The following is a 19,635-nucleotide window of genomic DNA, read 5'->3' as shown; positions in this document are numbered from 1 at the left end:
ATAAGTGAAAAACGGAACTGACCGGGACAGGCGTGTCACGTCGCGGATGGCGGTTTCTTGGCGAGGATTGCGTCTGGTCTGGATCCACGGCCGGCTGTGCACTCGCTGGGGCAGCCGGTGACGCGATCCGTGCTCGTGGCTGCGCTGCGCTGCGCACCTGTGTGTGTAGTGTAGGCGGTCGACGGCGATGTATCCATTCTGTTGCTGAATTGAATTCAGAACAGTGGCTGGCCGCTGCTAATCCGGCCTTGTAGTGGCAGCACACCATGGGCAGTGGCGTAACATGGATGGGTCAGTGGAGTAGTTGGATTGGAGGGTCGTCGATGGCGATCCATCCATCCATTAATTCCGGAGAGCCGCTTCTTGCGTCCGACGAGTTCACATTCTTCACAAAGACTGACAGGCAGATGAGATCGATGCATGTACAGTCGTACTCCCTCCAGTAAAAAAAACAATTATGGGATTCGTATCGATCAAAGTAGTAGTTTAAATTTGATCAAGATTATAGTAAACAATATTAATATTTATGTCTCTAAATAAATTTATTATGAAAATATATTTTATGACTAATTTAATGATATTAATTTTGTTAATATTTTTTATATAATTTTGATCAAAATTTAGACTAATTTTTTATGACTAATTAAATTTTGACCAAGTTTATAGCACACTGTTCTGTTTAGCCGGCTAGAAAAACGGCTGATCTTTACGACGAACAGGGCTGTCGAGGAGGGAGTACTAGTACCTTCAATTTCATTAGCGTCGAAATGCGTAGCACTGCAGAGTGCAGACGACGAGGCTACAGGAGCACAGGCTGTTGCATCAGCGGACAGCGGGTCCAGAAAGCCACTGCTAGTAGTACGTCCATGGCGGTGGACGACACGACGTGCACTGCATCCAGGGCGAATGCTAGAGCATTGCATCTGGAGCATCTGAGGGGTTGTTTAAATTGAGGGCCTAAATTTTTAGTGTCACATCCTATATCACGGGAAAGTATTCAGCCTGTTTGCTTATCGTATTTAGCTTATAAGTCATAGTTTATCAGCCAATAAATAATATTTTTCTCAAACACCAAACCAATCAACAATACTTTCAGTCATGGCTTATAAATCAAACTAGCCCAAACGAACAGGACGATTGTACGAGGTGTTCGGATACTAACGAAAAAATAAATTACAGAATCCGTCAGTAATCGGCGAGACTAATTTATTAAGCCTAATTAATCAGTCATTAGCACATGTGTACTGTAGCACCATATTGTCAAATCATGGACTAATTAGGCTTAAAAGATTCGTCTCGTAAATTAGTCGCAAACTATACAATTAGCCCTTGTTTAGTTCCCACCGAAAACTTTACACCCCACATTGAATGTTTGGACATGCATGGAGTATTAAATATAAACTAAAAAAATAACTAATTACACAGTTTACGATTAATTTACGAGACAAATCTTTTAAGCCTAATTAGTTTATAAGTTGATAATAAAAGTGCTACAGTACACACCTGTGCTAATGCCAGTTTAATTAGGCTTAATAAATTCATCTCGTAGTTTACCGACGTATTCTATAATTTATTTTTTTTATTAGTATCTGAATACCCCATACGACACCTGATGTGATACTCTAAAACCTTACAGGTCAGATCAACACAAGCATATAGTTATTTTTTAGTCTATTATATGCATGCTAAAGGAAAAAGTCTACAACACCCCCCAAGGTTTAGCACCCTGGTTAATCCACTCCTGAGGTTTAAAACCGTCTAATCTACACCCTAAACTTTCTTAAACCGTTTAACTAACCCCCTATGTGGTATTTTGGGTGGTTTTGGGGGTTGTTGTGCTCAGCTGGCAATCCACCGTGGCAGAGGACCCCTGTAGCAAAAAAAAAATCCAATCCCCCTCTCTTGCCCTCTCCGCCCGCACGCAAACAGGCCGCGGCCTTCACGTCGCGTCGGGCTCCGCTCGAAGTCGAGCGCCGCCTCGCCACCAGGCGCGCCGCGCTTCACCTCCACGCCGCGCCGGCCTCCGCTCCAAGTCGCCGCCTCGCCTCCAAGCCGCGACGGGCTCCGCTTCCAAGCCGGGTGCCGCCACGTCGGCCTCGCGTCCAGTCCGTGCCGGTGCCACCTCGCCTCCAGTCCGCGCCGTTGCCACCTCGTCTGCAGTCTGCGCCAGTGCCGCCTCGCCTCCAGTCAGCGCCGGTGCCGCATCGCCTCCAGGCCGCGCGGGGCGCAGCCTCCGCCTCCACATCGGGCCGCATCAAGCCAGGCGCCACCTTCACCTCGTTGGTCAGGTGAGGCCACTCATACTCCTCCCTAATCAATAAGAAAGATTTTCAGTTCCAATCCTGGAGCTTTAAGTATCTTGCGATGATTCAAAGATACACACATTTGTTCATATTGACAACATATCTTAGTTCTGAGTTTAATGCATGCGTGCCCATGTTGGTGTGGTGGTACTGGCACCAACTGATGAGAAGCAATGCAATGAAAGAAAGAGTAGAGCGTTTCAACAAATTAATTTTGTGCGTTTGAGCGTATGGATGGCCTTGCGCTAGGTAGTGGAACTTCTAAACCATCCAGGCTGCTTGTTACTGAAACTAAATGTCTACAATTCTATGTTGCAACTGGATTGTTTTTCTACTGCCTTTTTTTAAGAAATAGCAATTGTATTGCTCAAAGATGTCACGTTGCTGTTCATCAGAACTACAAAGTAACACTAGCATTAGAAATTGGCAACCTAAACATTTTCTGCAAGCAAAAGATGGTGATACATTTCCAAAAAAAAACACCAGAAGATGATAATGTTGTTTGCAAGCAGTACTTGAGCCAAAGATGATACAATCCTCCTGAAAGGTCCTAATGGCTAGAGGGGGTGAATAGCCTAATAAAGATTTCTACAACAACACTTAACCAAATGGTTAGACAATTATGAGGCGAAGCAAGTGTTGCGCTAGCCTACTTAAAATGCAAGCCACCTATCACTATTCTAGTTTAGATAGTGTCAATTCACACAAGAGCAATGACACTACCCTATGTTAGTGTGCTCTCAAAGGCTAACTAAAGAGCCACACCAATCAAGCATGCAAGCTCTCACAACTAGCTACACTAAAGAGCTTGTCAACTAGTTTGCGGTAAAATAAAGAGAGTGATCAAGAGGGTTATACCGCCATGTAGATGAATGAACCAATCAATCACGAAGATGAATAACAATGATGACTAATCACCTCGGAATCAATGATGAACACAATGATTTTTACCGAGGTTCACTTGCTTGCTGGCAAGCTAGTCCTCGTTGTGGCGATTCACTCACTTGGAGGTTCACGCGCTAATTGGCTTCACACGCCAAACCCTCAATAGGATGCCGCACAACCAACACGAGATGAGGATCACACAAGCCACGAGCAATCCACTAGAGTACCTTTTGGCGCTCCGTCGGGGAATGGTCAAGAACCCCTCACAATCACCACGATCGGAGTCAGAGACAATCACCACCCTCCGCTCAATGATCCTCGCTGCTCCAAGCCGTCTAGGTGGTGGCAACCACCAAGAGTAACAAGCGAAATTCGTAGCGAAACACGAACACCAAGTGCCTCTAGATGCAATCACTCAAGCAATGCACTTGGATCACTCCCAATCTTACTAAGATGATGAATCAATGATGGAAATGAGTGGGAGAGCTTTTGCTAAGCTCACAAGGTTGCCATGTCAATGAAAATGTGCAAGAGAGTGAGCTTGAGCCGACCATGGGGCTTAAATAGAAGCCCCGACAAAATAGAGCCGTTGTACCCCTTCACAGGGCATAGCACGGGGTGACCGGACGCTCTGGTCCGATCGACCGGACGCTCCGGTCCGATCGACCAGACGCTGGCCCTCAGCGTCCGGTCACGTGATTCACGCCACGTGTCCTCTGCTTCAAATATTGTTCGTCAGATTTCAACAGTCGTCTGCTGACCGGACACTCCGGCAAAACTGACCAGACGCTGAACCACCAGCGTCCGGTCGTTTACAGTAAGGGTCGAAACCTAGTTTTCCTCGACCAGACGCGTCCGGTCCACCTCGACCGGACACAGCCCAGCGTCCGGTGGTAAACCCTAGCCACTGTACCAACAGTCAACGTGACCGAACGCAGGCAGTCAGCGTCCGGTGCTTCTGGATCCAGCGTCCGGTCACTGGACCAACGCTGGCATCAGCTCTGTTCTCACTTCTATCTTTTCCACCCTTGCTCCAATGTGTCAACCACCGAGAATTTGCATCCGGCGCAATAGAAAATAGGCATTCTATTTTCCCAAAAGCGCCAAATCTAGTGCACATGTGTTAGCATATTTTCACAAATATTATCAAGGGTGTTAGCACTCCACTAGATCCTAAATGCATATGCAATGAGTTAGAGCATCTAGTGGCACTTTGATAACCGCATTCCGATACGAGTTTCACCCCTCTTAATAGTACGGCTATCAAACCTAAATGTGATCACACTCTCTAAGTGTCTTGATCATCAAAACAAAATAGCTCCTATGGTTTATACCTTTGCCTTGAGCTTTTTGTTTTTCTCTTTCTTTATTTCAAGTTTAAGCTCTTGATCATCGCCATGCCATCACCATTGTCATGCTATGATCTTCATAAGCTTCTCTACTTGAAGTGTGCTACCTATCTCATAATCATCTTGATAAACTAGGTTAGCACTTAGGGTTTCATCAATTAACCAAAACCAAACTAGAGCTTTCATCTTCGGATGACCACATCTTGCCTATGCTGCCTTATATGCTAACAAACAGTATGGTACATTGAAGCACTGCTATTTTTTTAATTTGTTGATTCTAAACAGCAATTATACTATATTTATTGTGAGTTTTGTTCATTGTCATTAATCGATGTGTTGTAGGATGGACAACAGTGATACTCTTGCTGTTCGGTTCCACTTTGGTGGGTCTTTCCAGAGCATTGATGGGCTCATCTTGTACGTTGGCGGAGACATTGGTATGAGTTACATAGAGCTCAACAAGATTTCGCTACCTGAGATCAAAGGGCACCTAGAGGATCACTTCAAAATTGATAATGTTGTCAGGATGCATTGGCTGAAACCGGGCAAAGAGCTGTCAAATGGGCTAGTGCTACTAGTTGATGATGCGTCATGTCAGTTGATGGCGGATGGCACAAGCTATGCTAAAATTGCAGATATTTATGCTGAGGAATTAGGAGTTCAGAAAATGCAGCAGTGGTCTGTTGATGAAGAAGAGCAATGTGCTCATGGTGATGAAGAGTGGTTGTATAATTCTCATGAAATTACAGCAGTAGAAGAAGATGGCAGTGATCGGGAACAAGAAGAAGCAGGAAAGGAAGAATGTTACAGTATTGAAGAAGAATACAATGTAGTTGAATCAGATGACTCCTCAGATGAAGATTACTTGCAATTACATTCCTGGGCACATTCTCATTTGTCAACCTTTATGTTACCTGAGTGGTACAACAGCCTGCAGAAAATACATCAACTAGCCAAGCTAGACCAAGTCAAGCAACATCAAGCCAGGCTCAAACAAGGGGAACAAGGGGAGGAAGCCAGGCTCCAATAAGGGGAAGGGGCAGAACCTAGGCTGCATCAAGGGGAGGAACCCATGCAGGTACAAGCCAAACAAGAGGGCGCCTGCAACACCTGCTGTTTGGGGACAACTACTGAAAGCCTTGACTCATGTTAGGTTGTGAATATGTAGGCCAAGCTTTTGTGCATACAAATGCCAAGCTTTTGTGCATAGGAATGACCGCAGTGGTTACAAATGCAAGCTTTTGTGTACGGCTGCTCAAACATGCCTTCTTTTGTGTATAGCTGCTTAGGCATGTAAGTCTTAATCTAGCTGGAATCATGTACAAATGCCTCTGGATATGCTAAGTCGGACATGCCTTCTTTTGTGTATAGCTGCTCAGGCATGCAAGTCTTTAGTAATCTAGCTAAAATCATGTACAAATGCCTCTGTATATGCTATCCAAAATTATCTCTAGATATATTGTCAAAAATTGCCTCCAAAATGCTATTGTGTCTTCTATCTATTTGGTGCCAAAATGGGCAGACAATGAAACTCCTGGAGGGAAATACCCATCCCTTGCCACCAAAACGAATGGCCTAGCGCCACCATGTCGTTCTCTGCCACGGTGGATTGCCACCTGAGCAAAACAACCCCTCAAAACCACCCTAAAACCAACCATGGGTCAGTTAAACGGTTTAGGAAAATTTAAGGTGTAGATTAGACGGTTTTAAACCTCAGAGGATGGATTAACCAGAGTGCCAAACCTTAGGGGGTGATCTAGACTTTTTCCCATGCTAAACAAGGCCTGAGCATTTCTGAGGTTCCGATGCAGAGTTCCATCCAGACACGAGTATGGGACGTCACAGCGCGTCCCACGCGAGAGACTGGTGCAGAGAATCCAAGCTCACTTGTTCTGCCGTTTTCAATCAACCCTGCAAGCAAGAAGGCGCCATCGTTGCATGGGCCACCATGCGAACCGAGAAGACCCATGATCCTATGAAACTTGCTTGCTCCAGCTCTACCCTTGGCGCCATCGTTGCATGGGCCACCATGCGAACCGAGAAGACCCATGATCCTATGAAACTTGCTTGCTCCAGCTCTACCCTTGTAAGCCCTTGTTTAGTTCCACCCCAAAATTCAAAAAGTTGCTATAGTACCTGTCACATCGAATGTTTGCGGCTCGTGCATGGAGCATTAAATGTAGACGAAAAGAAAAACTAATTGCACAGTTTGATGGGAAATTGCGAGACGAACGTTTTAAGTCTAATTAGTCAATGTTTGAATACTATTTGCCAAATAAAAACGAAGGTGCTACAGTAGCCCTAAAATCTAAAATTCGCGAACTAAACAAGGGCTAATTAATTCATTCTCGAGGTCAAGATCAACGGGTAGGGTACCAGCAGAAAGATCTGGAGGCAGAGGGACGCTACTCTGACGTCCGAACCACCACAAACGCCACTCCACTATCACTGTTCACTCAACATTTCATCAACGCCTTACGTCTTGTACCTTGGCGATGACGGACGTATGAAGGATGATGATGAACCATAGCAGGATGCCAGGAACACAGACCAATTGACCATTTTCAGGTGACTCGAAACTAACAAGCTGAAAAACTAGCAATTCTTACAGGTAGTAATTAGTACCAGTCCAAAAAGAACAGCACTGTATAATCCACACTCTAGTGGTTGACCAAACATTGATTTTTTTAGTAGGGTTTGAGATTTGGATCCTAATCTAGCTAGCCAATTCCTGCATGCAACCTTTCTCCGCCGTGCACGCACAGATGACTGATCATGCGGCGACGCTAGGCTACTACTGCTTGCCGCCGCCGCCGCCGCCGTTGAGCATCTCCTTGTAGTTGAGCAGCGAGTTGAGCCGCTGCAGCTGCAGCTGCTGCCTGAACTTGTTGATGAAGTCGTCCGCGCGCGCGTCCACGCACTGCTCCGTCTCCGCCTCCTCCACGACGCCGCTCGAGCTCGACTTGCTCATCCTCGCCTCCTGCTTCTTCTTGCCCTGCTCCCGCGCCGGCTCCGACCGGCTCCGCCCGTGGTGCGCTGCCTCCTGCTTCTCCTTCTCGTCCGTCTTGGCGGCGGCGGGGAGGTCGGGGCCCAAGTCGCCGGAGCGGAAGCGGTACAGGCCGAAGGAGCGGAGGCGGTCCAGGACGGACGACGTGCGCGACAGCGGCGGCGCGGGCGCCGGAGGCGGGACGTACTCCTCCTCCTGGTAGTGGTGCACCACCTGCTGCTGCTGCTGCCTGAAGCTGTCGATGAATGCCTCCGCCCTCGCGTCCACGCACTCGCCGCCGGCCTCCACCGGGCTCTGAGCGGGCGTCTTCCTCGCCTCCGAGCTCGACTTTGCCATTCTTGACTTCGCCTCCGACTTCTTCTCCTTCTTGCCCTGCTCCGGTGCCGGCTCGGACCGGCTCCTGTCGTAGTGCGCGTGCCTCTTCTCGTCCGCCGGGGTGGCGAAGCCATCGCTTGCTGGAACTGACGCGGCGGCGGGTTGGTCGGGAGCGAGGAAGCCGTAGAGCCCCAGCGAGCGGAGCCGGTCCAGGAAGGACGACGTGCGCTGCAGCGGGGCGGGTGCCGCCGGCGCCCGCACCCGCGCCGGAGGAGGAACGTATTCTTCCTGGTAGTTGTACTCTTGCTGGAGCGGCGACGGTCCCCGCCTGAAACCGCCGACGGGTTCCTGCGCCCTCGCTTCCTCCACGGAGTCGTCGTTCTCGGCGACCGCCTCGACGACCCTGGGCACCGCCCGCGCCACCTGCGACTTCCTCACCTCCGAGCCCGACTTCTTCACCCTGGGCGGCGCCGGCGCCAGCCTCCTCTCATCCTCCAGCCCCGCAGCAGGCGCCGGCTCCGACCGGCTTCTGGCGTAGTGCGCCGTCGCGGTCGTCTCTTCCTCCTCCACCGGAGCGGACACATCCTGAGCGTAGTTCGGCGCTGCCGCCGCCGCAGCAGCGCCGTACTCGGGCGGGAAGTCGCCGGAGCGGAAGCGGTAGAGGCCGAGCGACCTGAGCCGGTCGAGAACAGAGGACGTGCGCGCGAGCGGCGCGGGCGCGGGCGGAGGCGCGTACAGCGTCTGCTCCGGGTGGTAGTAGTGGCCGTACCCCTGCTGCTCCATCTGCGGGTGCAGCGGTTCTTCTTGGAGGTGGTGGCCGTGGGCGTCGTCGTGGTAGTAGTGCTCCCTGCGTCGGCGCTGCTGGGTGGCGCGGGAGGTGAGCGCGATGGTGCCGATGACGAGGTTGACGACGAGGAAGAGCGTGGCCGGGGAGAAGTAGCCCCGGATCCACGCCCACGCGCCGAGCGGCGTCGCCGCGTTGGCGCTGTCCATCTTGCCGCTGAGTCCGAGTGCACGGGAACAGAGACGTGACGGGCTTGGGGTGGGGGGACGGAGGGGAGATTGGGATGCGGCGGTGGTGGTGGTGGTGGGGATTGGCGTCTGGTTGGTGACCACGGCGTCGTCAGGCGTTAAATGGTCGTGGGGCTGCGGGGAACCACGCGGCGCGCCGCGGATGGGGATGATGGGTCTGCTGCTGCTGACTTGGTGGGTGGAAAACGTGGGAATCCAAGTGCCGCCCCTCGTGCCCGGGCGAGCCGACCCGCGGATTCCGGATTGCAGGCAACTGATGCCCATTCCTTTCTTCATGGCATCTTCCCGCTCCGCAACGACGTACTTACGACGCGGGCGGTATAACTGCCACGCGGCCTCCTACAGTCATCGGCAACAGTACAGTCAATCAGTCATATACTAGTACTAGCAACAGCGAAGCGTTTGGATCTTTCGTTCAAAGAAAAAACAGTGAACTGCCTTGTAGGTTGTCCACTGACTGGTCCACATTGCTTGATGCTATGCCTTTTTTCCCCCTAGTTCCATCAATTCACACCTCATAGATTTCATTTAAACGACTGAAATCTAGGACTAAGACGCTGAGGCAACAGCAATGGCCCAATGGCAGCTGAAGTTAAGCGAGTGGGGCTGGCAATGGACCGAAATTCCCCCAAGGTTTCGGTCGTTTGTCAAACAAAGAGAGGCGTAGCCTACATCTGAATAGGACTGCATGGTGATTTCCCGTCACCACTTGGCGAGTTTGGATCATATTATAAAAAAAACCACGACCATAATACCGTCAGCAGCAGAAAGAAAATGCATGCAAGGCAACCTGGAGACTCAGAGGTCGGAGCGTATGGAATGGATCCGACAAAATACAAACTGATGTGTGTACTAGTACTCTAGTAGTAGTAGCGACAAAATAAGAACAGGCGGCACGTACTGAGGCTTGTACAAGATGGGCGCATCGCATGGTTGGACCGTCCAAAGCCCGACACACACATGGGCTCGCTCCGCTCGAGCGCGCTCGGTGAATTGGATTGATTTGAGAGTCGCTCACCCGACACGTGCCGTCACGTGCGCTACCCGCTTAGTCTGGACTCCCCGGCCTTCAGGTCAACGAGCAATGCGCGCGCCAAATCATCACGTCCAACGCTATCAAGCCACCTAATGTGAGCAGATAAGCGCGGTCGCTAGACGCTAGCTAACCCGCAGTTCTTTTTTTCCCCCTCTCCTCCTGCTCCTGATGCATGGTCGCTGTCTGTCATTGTCACAGGCACCGTAACGTATCGAGTCCGATCTCGTCTGTCAATCTGTCATCGCTTTGCCACGAAACGAGACGCGCCGGGATAGGAATAGCATAGCATAGCATAGCACGTCATGTAGCCAGCCAGCAATGGACCACACCTTAGCCTTTGCGTCGTGCTCGCGATCGATGCATATGCACGCAGCTCAGCAGCTGGGACGGTTAGCCGTCTCGGCGCGGTGGTGTAGTATATACTCCTATTCCGCGTGCAATCAGAACGTCCCGAGCCAAGGCCCTCGTCCCTCGAGCCCTCGACTCAAAGGCCAGAAGCTCCGGTTTCGATCAGGGATCCGTTGCACGCAACTGGGGAGCCTGACGCGCGATTCCTGGCACCGGCCGCCGCCCTTGGTCCCCTGACCTGTAATTTAGGCCAAGGGACAAGCTTCAGCCGCGCGCGCTGGCGTGATGGTGGTGCAGTAACGTGGGCGACGATCATGGGTTCATGGCTGGAGTCGTCACCGGGACGTCATGATGCGCTTACGGGCTTGTGCGCTGGCGAGCCTAGCATATATGTGGACATGAATGAAAAAGGGTACAAACTAGAAACTCCATTCAATTACGAAGGATACAGAGTAAAGCAGAGAAGGTATGTTCTAGAATATTAAAAAAAACTAACAGTCAATTCAACAGATTTACTAAATTATCCAGCTCTATCATAATGAAAAAAAAAACAAAAAGTTCTTTAAATGGTTTTGCATCTACATTATCGAGCACAAGTCTGGCCGAACAAGCAAGGAGTGGTGACAGGAAGCTACAAGCACGTGGTGCCAAGGCCGACCACGCAGGGCCGCCGTGGTGGCTGGAACTTTAGAAAATGACGTATTAGGAAGACAGATGCAATTCTTGAGGACTTAGGATAGTAAACGGTGCTCAAAAGATCTAACACATCCTATGAGAGACATAAAGAACACAGCAAATGCGGTTGGGTTAAGATTTTAGATCTTACTCCGTATAGTGCTACTTCAGACATGTCCGGTTGTTCTGAACTTCGAAATTTTGGTCATGACTCGGAAGTTTTTTTTTTGACTAAGATTTGTGAGTTGACCGTGTCAGAAACATTGGTATAGGGAGAGGGGATCGATTTGTTTTCAATCTCGTAGAGATGCTTTTAGACCTGATTAGAGTTCCGTTGAGTTGCGGTGCGTGGTGTCATTTCTCAGCTCCGGATACGACTTTCCTCGAGATCACCGTCGTGTCGTGTCAGCCCCGTCGTCGGGACCGGCACACGAGAACTCACCAGTCACCAAACCATCGCAGGCCTGGACCACTCAACTCCCTCACGCACGGGCCCATTTTATTGTGGACCTACTGTACACGGCAGTCAGGCATCTTGGGCCCGTGTCCCCAGAAAGCCCCCTCCTTTCTCGAAGCCCAACGCGCGGAAAGCCAACCAGCGAGCCCGTGAGCCGCCAAGGTCGCCGTTCTCCTCGCCGACAACCACAAGGCCGCAACCACAAGTCCACGACTCTCCAACCGTTCCTCTGGCTGAATGACATGTGGGCCCAGGGCTCCTCGTACCGCACGTCAGTTGGGAGCGCCGCGGATCCCGCGGCCCGGCCGCCACCTTTGCCGGTTGCTGCTCGCCGCCGTTCGAAATTTGAATCCCCGCTACACGATCGGCGAACGGTTTGTTTGCTCCTCCCGCACCGTCGTGGCCGAAAAGGACAACGGCTACCTCCTCCACCATCCCCACTACTTCACTGGTTGCTTCTCCTTCCATTTTGTCGCGTCCCGTCTCGCCTCGGCTTCTCCTCCTCCATATCCCAGTGCCGACTGGCGAGTGCCCCCACACAACCAAGCGGAAGCTTTGGCCGAGCAGAGGAAGTAAGCAGTCGCGTCTCGCATTGCGCGGCGCCAATGGGGGCGTCGGGGAAGTGGATCAAGTCGCTGGTGGCCCTGAAGGCGCCCGAGAAGGCGGCGGGGCACAAGGGCGGCCGCAAGTGGCGTCTGTGGCGGAGCTCGTCGGCCGCTTCCAGGGCCAGCGCCGGCGAGGGCAGCGCGCTGGCGTCCGAGGCTTCTTCGGCGTCGGCCGACTCGTTCAGCTCCGTCCTCGCCGCCGTGGTCCGCGCGCCGCCCAGGGATTTCATGCTCATCAAGCAGGAATGGGCCGCCGTCCGCATCCAGACCGCCTTCCGCGCGTTCTTGGTATCGCCCGAATTACTTCTCCGTTTCCGTTTGGCACTGTGTCACTGCTACTTCCATAGTTCCATGTTCTGTGATCTTGACCCTTGCTTTTATGTGGCGGCGCGTGAGCAGGCGAGACGGGCGTTGAAGGCGCTGAGGGGCATCGTCCGGCTGCAGGCGCTGGTGCGCGGCCGGCTCGTGCGCAAACAACTGGCCGTCACGCTCAAGTGCATGCACGCGCTGCTGCGGGTGCAGGAACGCGCCCGGGAGCGCCGGGCGCGCTCGTCCGCTGACGGCCACGGTTCCCGGGGCCAGGACGCGCTCATCGGCCGTGCCAGTTCTACCAAAGACGCTATGGTATATGGAACACCAACACCGAACACGCAAAACATATCGTGTTTTTCTGCTTTCAGAATGTGCAATATTACACTTACACCCAACCATTTGTTGATTAGCTGCTAAGTTGCCTATGAAATTCCGCCCTTACCGAGTAGACAGCTAAATGTCATCTGCCATTCAGGAAAATTTGAGGGAACAACCAAATTTCTGACGACGGATTTCGGTTGACAGTGATGTCACATGGACCATGTGGTTCAGTTCCTTGGTTGCCTTCCACTGAGATTTTTTTACAAATTTGTTCACAATAAAGGTAGTTGATTATATTAAAACTTCCCTCTAACGTTAATTTCAATTTGGTGTTTTAAAGCTAATGATCACACACTTTGAATTTTTTTAGAACCGTAGAGTTCTGAGATCATTAGGAAGTCAGAAACTGGTAAAAGTTTGAATTTTGAATTTACATTGTGCTCGTGTTGATATCTTGACTATTTAAAATTTTCCATGTGTTCTTACACTGGATTCCTTATTGGAAACTGATGTGAGAGTTGATATGGTGGGTTACTTTTATTTGAAAGGGACTTGTATCAGTAAGAATGACATGGACAACTAAGCTTCCTTTATCTTTTGTAATGATTGAGTCCATTAAGATTGTTTCTCGCTCTTTCACATTGACAATGTGTGTTTGAATCAATATTGTAGTGACGCTGTTAGGTAAGAAAAGCCTATGGTGATAACACCAATAATGTCTTTTACAATTAGGTGAAGGGCGGGCCTGGTGCAAGCGGTAGTGTCTTACCGCCTGTGACCGGAAGGTCCCGGGTTCGAGTCGCGGTCTCCTCGCATTGCATAGGCGAGGGTAAGGCTTGCCACTGACACCCTTCCCCAGACCCCGCACAGAGCGGGAGCTCTCTGCTCTGGGTATGCCCTTTTTTACAATTAGGTATTGCCAACCCAACTTTCATGTTCAGACTACAGTTGAATAGAAATAAAATAGAATGAGTTCACACTACAGTTTGCTGTTTCTGTTGATACCTGCTCGGCTGCTTTCACTAGAATAGTAATATTTCAGGAACAATGGTGTGACCATCACGGATCTGTTGATGAAGTAAGATCAAAGATACACATGAAGCATGAAGGTGCAGCAAAGAGAGAAAGGGCTATTGCCTATGCTCTGTCTCACCAGGTACATGTTGTAGCACATCTTTGCCATGCTGTAGTAACACTAGGTAATACCACATCCATAGTTTCATTTTGATAACATGTCGATCATATGTTCCTTTCAGCCTCGGGGTGCAAAACACAAGGGAAGACCAAGTTCTCCTGCTAGCTGTGTTAGAAGCCATGAGCCTAATAGGTGCAATCACGACTTGAGTTACTTGGAAGGATGGATGGCAACAAAGCCATGGGAGACCAGAATTATGGAGGGAAACCATACCGACTCGCAGCTCGCGAAGAACTGCGAGGAGGCGAACTTGCCTGCCTCCAAGCTTTCTGATGCTAGCTCAGTCAAAATCAGAAGAAACAATGTCACAACCAGGGTAGCAGCAGCCAAGCCGCCTCCTCCTTCGGTGCTGTCAGCTGCTTCTTCCGACTCTGTGTGCGACGAGAGCTCTCCGTCGAGATCATCAGTGACCTTGACGTCTGCTACCAACACTGTTTTAGCATCAGAAGCAAGATCAGACAGTTGCAACGCCGGAGGACCGAACTACATGAGCTTGACCAAGTCTGCCAAAGCGAGGCTGAGTGGCTGCAGCAGCAGCCACCGAGGGTCGTCGTTCCAGCGGCAACGGTCCAGGGACATGTCAAGGGTGGCTCTGTCTTCAATCGACACCCAGAGCAACGCAGGCTCAGAGATTTCAGTCACCTCCAAGAGACTGAACAGCATGTCCCTGAAAGGAAGCCGGAGCATGACGAGAAGCTTGGACCAGGAGAATGACTATTGATTGATCGATCAAGATCAATGGATAAACAAATCCTTAACAATATATATTAATTAGTTGCAGTTATCATCATCCTAGTTTAGGTGGTGTTTGGATCCAGTGACTAAAATTTAGGAGGTGTGTCGGGAGGACGTTGCATGGGGTGTTCGGATACTAATAAAAAAAACAAATTACATAATCCGTCAGTACTCCACGGGACAAATTTTTTAAGCCTAATTAATCCGTCATTAACACATGTTTACTGTAACACAACATTATCAAATCATAGACTAATTAGACTTAAAAGATTCGTATCATAAATTAATCGCAAACATGTAATTAGTTTCGTAATTAGTCTATATTTAATACTCCATGCATGTGTTCAAACATTCGATGTGACAACGACTAAAATTTAGGAGGAGAAACCAAACATCAAGTTGTGTACACATCCAATCGATGTCCAGTTCCTAATTTCCTTGTCTCTAGTCTCCACCGATAAATTATGTAAGTACTTATTAGCATGCAAAGGGCAATTATCTCGCGTTCTATGTAACTAGAGTCGTGGTGGATGTTGCTGGTATCTTACGTTGGGGATTGGGGTCACCGAAGCCTGAATATGATACGCGAGGCTCATCTTGTCTGTTTCTGGCGCGAAACCGTGTGTCCTCTTCGCTGAAGATCCCATGACATGTCTCGGGCGATCGACCGGGCGCTCAAACAATTGCTCTGCGCATTCCGATTGGCCGTCGCATATATGATGGCCTCATCAGAATCGGCCCGGCAGACATTTGCAGCAGCTCTTTGGGTCGGTAGGGTGCCCTGTAATGGCTAGCGTCCTCGACTTGTTTAATCGCTCGCCATTTGTTTGACTAACGCCCGGTCTACGTTAGCCCTAACGACATTGCTTGTCTAAGGCGGTGTTGATCCGATGACTCAAATTTAGGAGGTGTGTTGGGAGGATATTATATGGTGTGTTCGAATACTAATAAAAAATTAAATTACATAATTCGTCAGCACTCCACGAGATAAATTTTTAAGCCTAATTAATTCATCATTAGCATATGTTTACTGTAGCACCACATTGTCAAATCATGAACTAATTAGGCTTAAAAGATCCGTCTCGCAAATTAGTCGGAAACTATGCAATTAGTTTCGTAATTAGTCTATATTTAATACTCCATAATTTTGTGAAACATTTAATGGGATAACGACTAAATTAGGAGGGACAACCTAACACCACCTAAGTCTTGCCTTTTTGTTGTTGCAATAAAAAGTAATTTATATGCCGGTAGCGAACTAGCGATCGATGGAGTGATAGAATAGGGGGAGAAAATCTGTGGCCGATGGGCGATGGGATTTTGCTGCGCCGCTGCGGCCTAGTGCTGTACCAGTGCACAGGCGGCGGACAGGGACGTGCCGAAAACTACGCCTTTCGGCGGAACCGAACAACACTATCAGTTTATCACTGCGCCCTGAAACAGGTCTGAAGCTACTCGTGTTTACAGTTACCGCCGCTGGTGGCGCCCCTGATGGCAACCCTTGGTGGAAAAGGTCTGGTCTGGTTGGGCACGGCTCTGAATGGCTCCATGCGGCGCAGCCGGAGAGGGCGGGGTTTGGACGGCCGGGATGGGTCGGCGGCGCCTGGGCAGCCCGGGGAGACAGAGACACGGACTGATGGTCCAGACGCGGGGAACAGTGCCGGTGCCATGCATGCCGTCGCCGGCAGGCAGGCACAGTGGAGAGTGGAAGCGGACTGGGCGGTGCAAAAAGAGTCTCGGCGATCGACACGGTGAGGGGGACAGACAATGCAGAGTTACGGGAGGGCCCCCCGGGCGGGGTGGTGACTGCTCACCGGACCGCCCGCGAAAATGACAGCGGCGGGGGAGGTGTTTGACCCACCGGAATTAAAAGGGGAGGGCGATCGATTACACCACTCGCCTTCCTTAATGCCGCCATCACTTGGGAGCTCTGCCGAGACGCGCTGCTGGAGATAACGCACGCGCAGCCAAACACGGCACCACCATCCTTCCCTCCTCGAAGCTCCCGCTCCTCGCCGGCTAGGCAGCGCCAGGAGAGGCGGGGCCCGGCGCTAGGCTAGGCAGCCGCACGCGTGGCCGCCGATCGGCATGGGCGACGGGGCGCCGGCGGTGCCGAGCAGGTTCCGTACGATCTGCGTCTTCTGTGGCAGCAACGCCGGCCGCCGCAAGGTGTACGCCGACGCCGCCCTCGAGCTCGGCCACGAGCTGGTGAGTGTGCACGTGCAGGCAGTGGGAGCCAGGGAGCTCACCACGCCCGCCATGCGCTAGAGCACTGCCACCAGCGTCCTTTCTCTTGGATGTTTTGAGTTCTTGCTTGGTAGCTGACCGCCGTCGTGTCCGCGCCTAGCTTCTGTAACCGCAACGTACCAACGTGCAGGTGCGGAGGGGCATCAACCTGGTCTACGGCGGGGGCAGCATCGGCCTGATGGGCGTGATTGCACGGACGGTTCGCGACGGCGGCTGCCATGTCCTTGGGTACCCTGACGCGCTTGCAGCTTCACCTTTTTCTTTCTTTCTTTTGATGTGTGTGTCACCTGCACCCTTCTTTGAATACACCCTATCTGATGTTTTGGAGCTGTTTTTCTTGTTTGCTTTTGATTTGTTCATTCGTTCACAGGGTGATTCCCAAAGCGCTCATGCCTATTGAGGTATGTGAATTTCTTTGGTCCTAGATCTGTTCATGGTGTGGTAGTAGTAGAGAAGAACTGCTGTTCAGCTAGCCCAGCGTTTAGCTAGCAATGATTCTCGTTGGGTCAAATTTAAGCATGTCCCATTCACATCATGCATAATTCAGCTTCAGCTACAACTACGATAGGATTCAATGAATGACTGCTGAGCTTCTTGTCTGTCTAGTCGTTCCATTTACGTATTTCTTCTCCATTTCCAGTTGTCCTTTCTACTATTGATGAAAGAATTGGCCAAGCAAGGACTACTATTATTTCTACTAGCAGAAGGTTCCTCCTATCTAGTCGACAATTTGGAGTCGAGACCTAGGTGCCGTCTGAATTCAGTACTACACGTGCCTAGTAGACTCACGTAGAGGATGCTTTTCTAGTCCTTTTCCTTTGTTGTGAACAATTTGTTGTTTTCATCTCATTTTCCTTTTCCTTTTCCTTTTCCATCGTTAATCGCGGCAAAACTCTTGTTGCTGCTCTTTTCGGGGAAAAGAAAAGTCTGTAAGTGGCAAGTGAATTTTATCTGATGTGAACCTGAACAGTGTGTCCCCTGTCATTCAGAAAATCCATATCTCACAGTTATGTATGTACGCTTGGACGATGGAGATTTGCAATGACATTTGCTCACGTACGTCTCTCTTGTGCTTATGGGTTATGGCAGATATCAGGTGAGAGCGTGGGAAACGTGAAGGTCGTCGACGACATGCATCAGAGGAAAGCCGAGATGGCTCGCCAATCCGAAGCGTTCATCGCTCTTCCAGGTGCCAGATGCATGTTCTATGGTTTTCCTGCTACCATCATCGACAATAATTCAGTCGAACTTGCATTGCTTACATACAGTTTTGTTAATTTCTGTCAGGGGGGTACGGGACGATGGAGGAGTTGCTGGAGATGATCACCTGGTGCCAGCTTGGAATTCATGACAAACCAGTAAGTGAACTAACTGACAGGAAGATCACTACACGGATCGGCAATGCGTTCTTGTCAGTCAGACAAACTAAGGCCGGCGGCCTCTTCTCTCAGGTTGGGTTGCTGAACGTCGACGGCTACTACGACCCGCTGCTTGCCCTGTTCGAGAAAGGCGCCGCCGAGGGCTTCATCAACCCTGACTGCAGCCAAATATTCGTTTCTGCGCCGACCGCGAGCGAACTGCTGACAAAGATGGAGGTAGCAATCAGCTGACTGCACAGTCAGCACATCTTCAAGCTATGGCTGTTGTGGATGAGTTTTGAGCCATTCCTGTGTGGCTTATATATTGCTTTGCTTGTATTCTTCAGCAATACACCCGGTTGCACCAGGAGGTAACCCCAGCAACGAGCTGGGAGATCTCGGAGCTCGGCTACGGGAGAGGCGGCGGCGCGCCGTCAGAAGAAGAAGGCTCGTAGCACTACTCATCCATCTCCTGAAGCCGATCGGAGCTCTCCTTCTTCCACAGTTCCACTGCTGATGACGCATTTGTTTGGCCATTTAGTTCGTCAAGTCGATCTCTCCAAAGTCCAAACCGGTTGAACTAGTGCCCGGTCGGGAGAGGCGATATCTCTGTTTGAGTGCTCGATTATGTAAGCTAGCTGGTACTGTTAGCTGATCTCCACCAATAGGCTCAACGGTCTATTTGGTCCTAGGATCTGCGCCCTGATTGGAGACGTCCAACTCTAATATGGTTGGGGGGCCCTGTCGCACATCACTATAAAAAGAGAGGTGGGGATCAGGGCTCGGACTACGAGGTTGACCGGAGCCGTCGTGACCCACCAACAGAAAACCTAACCCGATCGAAAGAAGGGTGCTGCCAGCGACGGGAAGCCGCCACCAACCTCACCGTCGCCTCTGCATTGCCACTGGACCTCGTCTCCACCACGCTGGACTCCACCGCGCCGAGCTCTCTCAACACCAGCGTCAACGAGGCTGCGGCGCAACTACGCCAGGGCGAACTAGAGGAACCCTAAATAAGATGCTTACCCCGATCTACGGTTTAGAGGTACTGTTGTTTCTAACAATGGTATCAAAGCCAAGATTGTTAGTGTGTAGATCTAGTATGGGGTAAAGTATTGAAAAGAAATCAAAGAAAGAACAAGGGTTCAATCCGTTTTGGATTGAAACCCTAACCCTAACCGGGTAAAAAAAATTTAAAAAAAGACCGAGGGTGGCGGACGTCACTGAACTCCCGGTTACCACCGCCACTGCGCGGGGAAAGGTGCCGCACCACCGTCTTCGCCGGCGCACGGCAAGAAAAGAGCATACCTCCTTTTGAATCTGAGGAGACAGAAGGGGTTTCCTAATGAAAGCTCTAGTTTGGTTTTGGTTAATTGATGAAACTCTAAGTGCTAACCTAGTTTATCAAGATGATTATGAGATAGGTAGCACTACTCCGAGTGATGAAGCAATGGC

At 50.5% G+C, this 19,635-nt stretch overlaps 3 protein-coding genes and 1 pseudogene across 3 annotated transcripts; 3 read left to right on the top strand and 1 right to left on the bottom strand.

Moving 5' to 3' along the window:
* The first annotated feature begins 1,709 nt into the window (after window positions 1-1,709).
* LOC136511277 (uncharacterized) lies at window positions 1,710-5,567 on the top strand. Its single transcript, XM_066505405.1, has 2 exons — window positions 1,710-2,288; window positions 4,880-5,567. The coding sequence occupies exons 1-2, from the start codon at window positions 1,804-1,806 to the stop codon at window positions 5,565-5,567; spliced, it is 1,173 nt and encodes a 390-aa protein (XP_066361502.1). The 5' UTR covers window positions 1,710-1,803.
* Window positions 5,568-7,062: 1,495 nt separating this feature from the next.
* LOC136511821 (pathogen-associated molecular patterns-induced protein A70-like) lies at window positions 7,063-9,182 on the bottom strand (annotated as a pseudogene).
* Window positions 9,183-11,623: 2,441 nt separating this feature from the next.
* LOC136512504 (protein IQ-DOMAIN 6-like) lies at window positions 11,624-14,744 on the top strand. The gene is made up of 4 exons (XM_066506468.1): window positions 11,624-12,300; window positions 12,412-12,636; window positions 13,688-13,801; window positions 13,902-14,744. The coding sequence occupies exons 1-4, from the start codon at window positions 11,650-11,652 to the stop codon at window positions 14,559-14,561; spliced, it is 1,650 nt and encodes a 549-aa protein (XP_066362565.1). The 5' UTR covers window positions 11,624-11,649; the 3' UTR covers window positions 14,562-14,744.
* A 1,747-nt stretch (window positions 14,745-16,491) lies between these two features.
* On the top strand, window positions 16,492-18,830 carry LOC136512505 (probable cytokinin riboside 5'-monophosphate phosphoribohydrolase LOGL7). The gene is made up of 7 exons (XM_066506469.1): window positions 16,492-16,783; window positions 16,953-17,050; window positions 17,193-17,223; window positions 17,912-18,011; window positions 18,110-18,180; window positions 18,274-18,417; window positions 18,528-18,830. The coding sequence occupies exons 1-7, from the start codon at window positions 16,664-16,666 to the stop codon at window positions 18,633-18,635; spliced, it is 672 nt and encodes a 223-aa protein (XP_066362566.1). The 5' UTR covers window positions 16,492-16,663; the 3' UTR covers window positions 18,636-18,830.
* The last annotated feature ends 805 nt before the right edge of the window (window positions 18,831-19,635 follow it).

Source organism: Miscanthus floridulus, chromosome 16 (genome assembly GCF_019320115.1).
Source record: "Miscanthus floridulus cultivar M001 chromosome 16, ASM1932011v1, whole genome shotgun sequence".
NCBI classification, from domain to species: Eukaryota; Viridiplantae; Streptophyta; class Magnoliopsida; order Poales; family Poaceae; genus Miscanthus; species Miscanthus floridulus.
The sequence above is the reverse complement of the archived record's forward strand: the minus strand, read 5'-3'. Positions and strand labels throughout refer to the sequence as shown.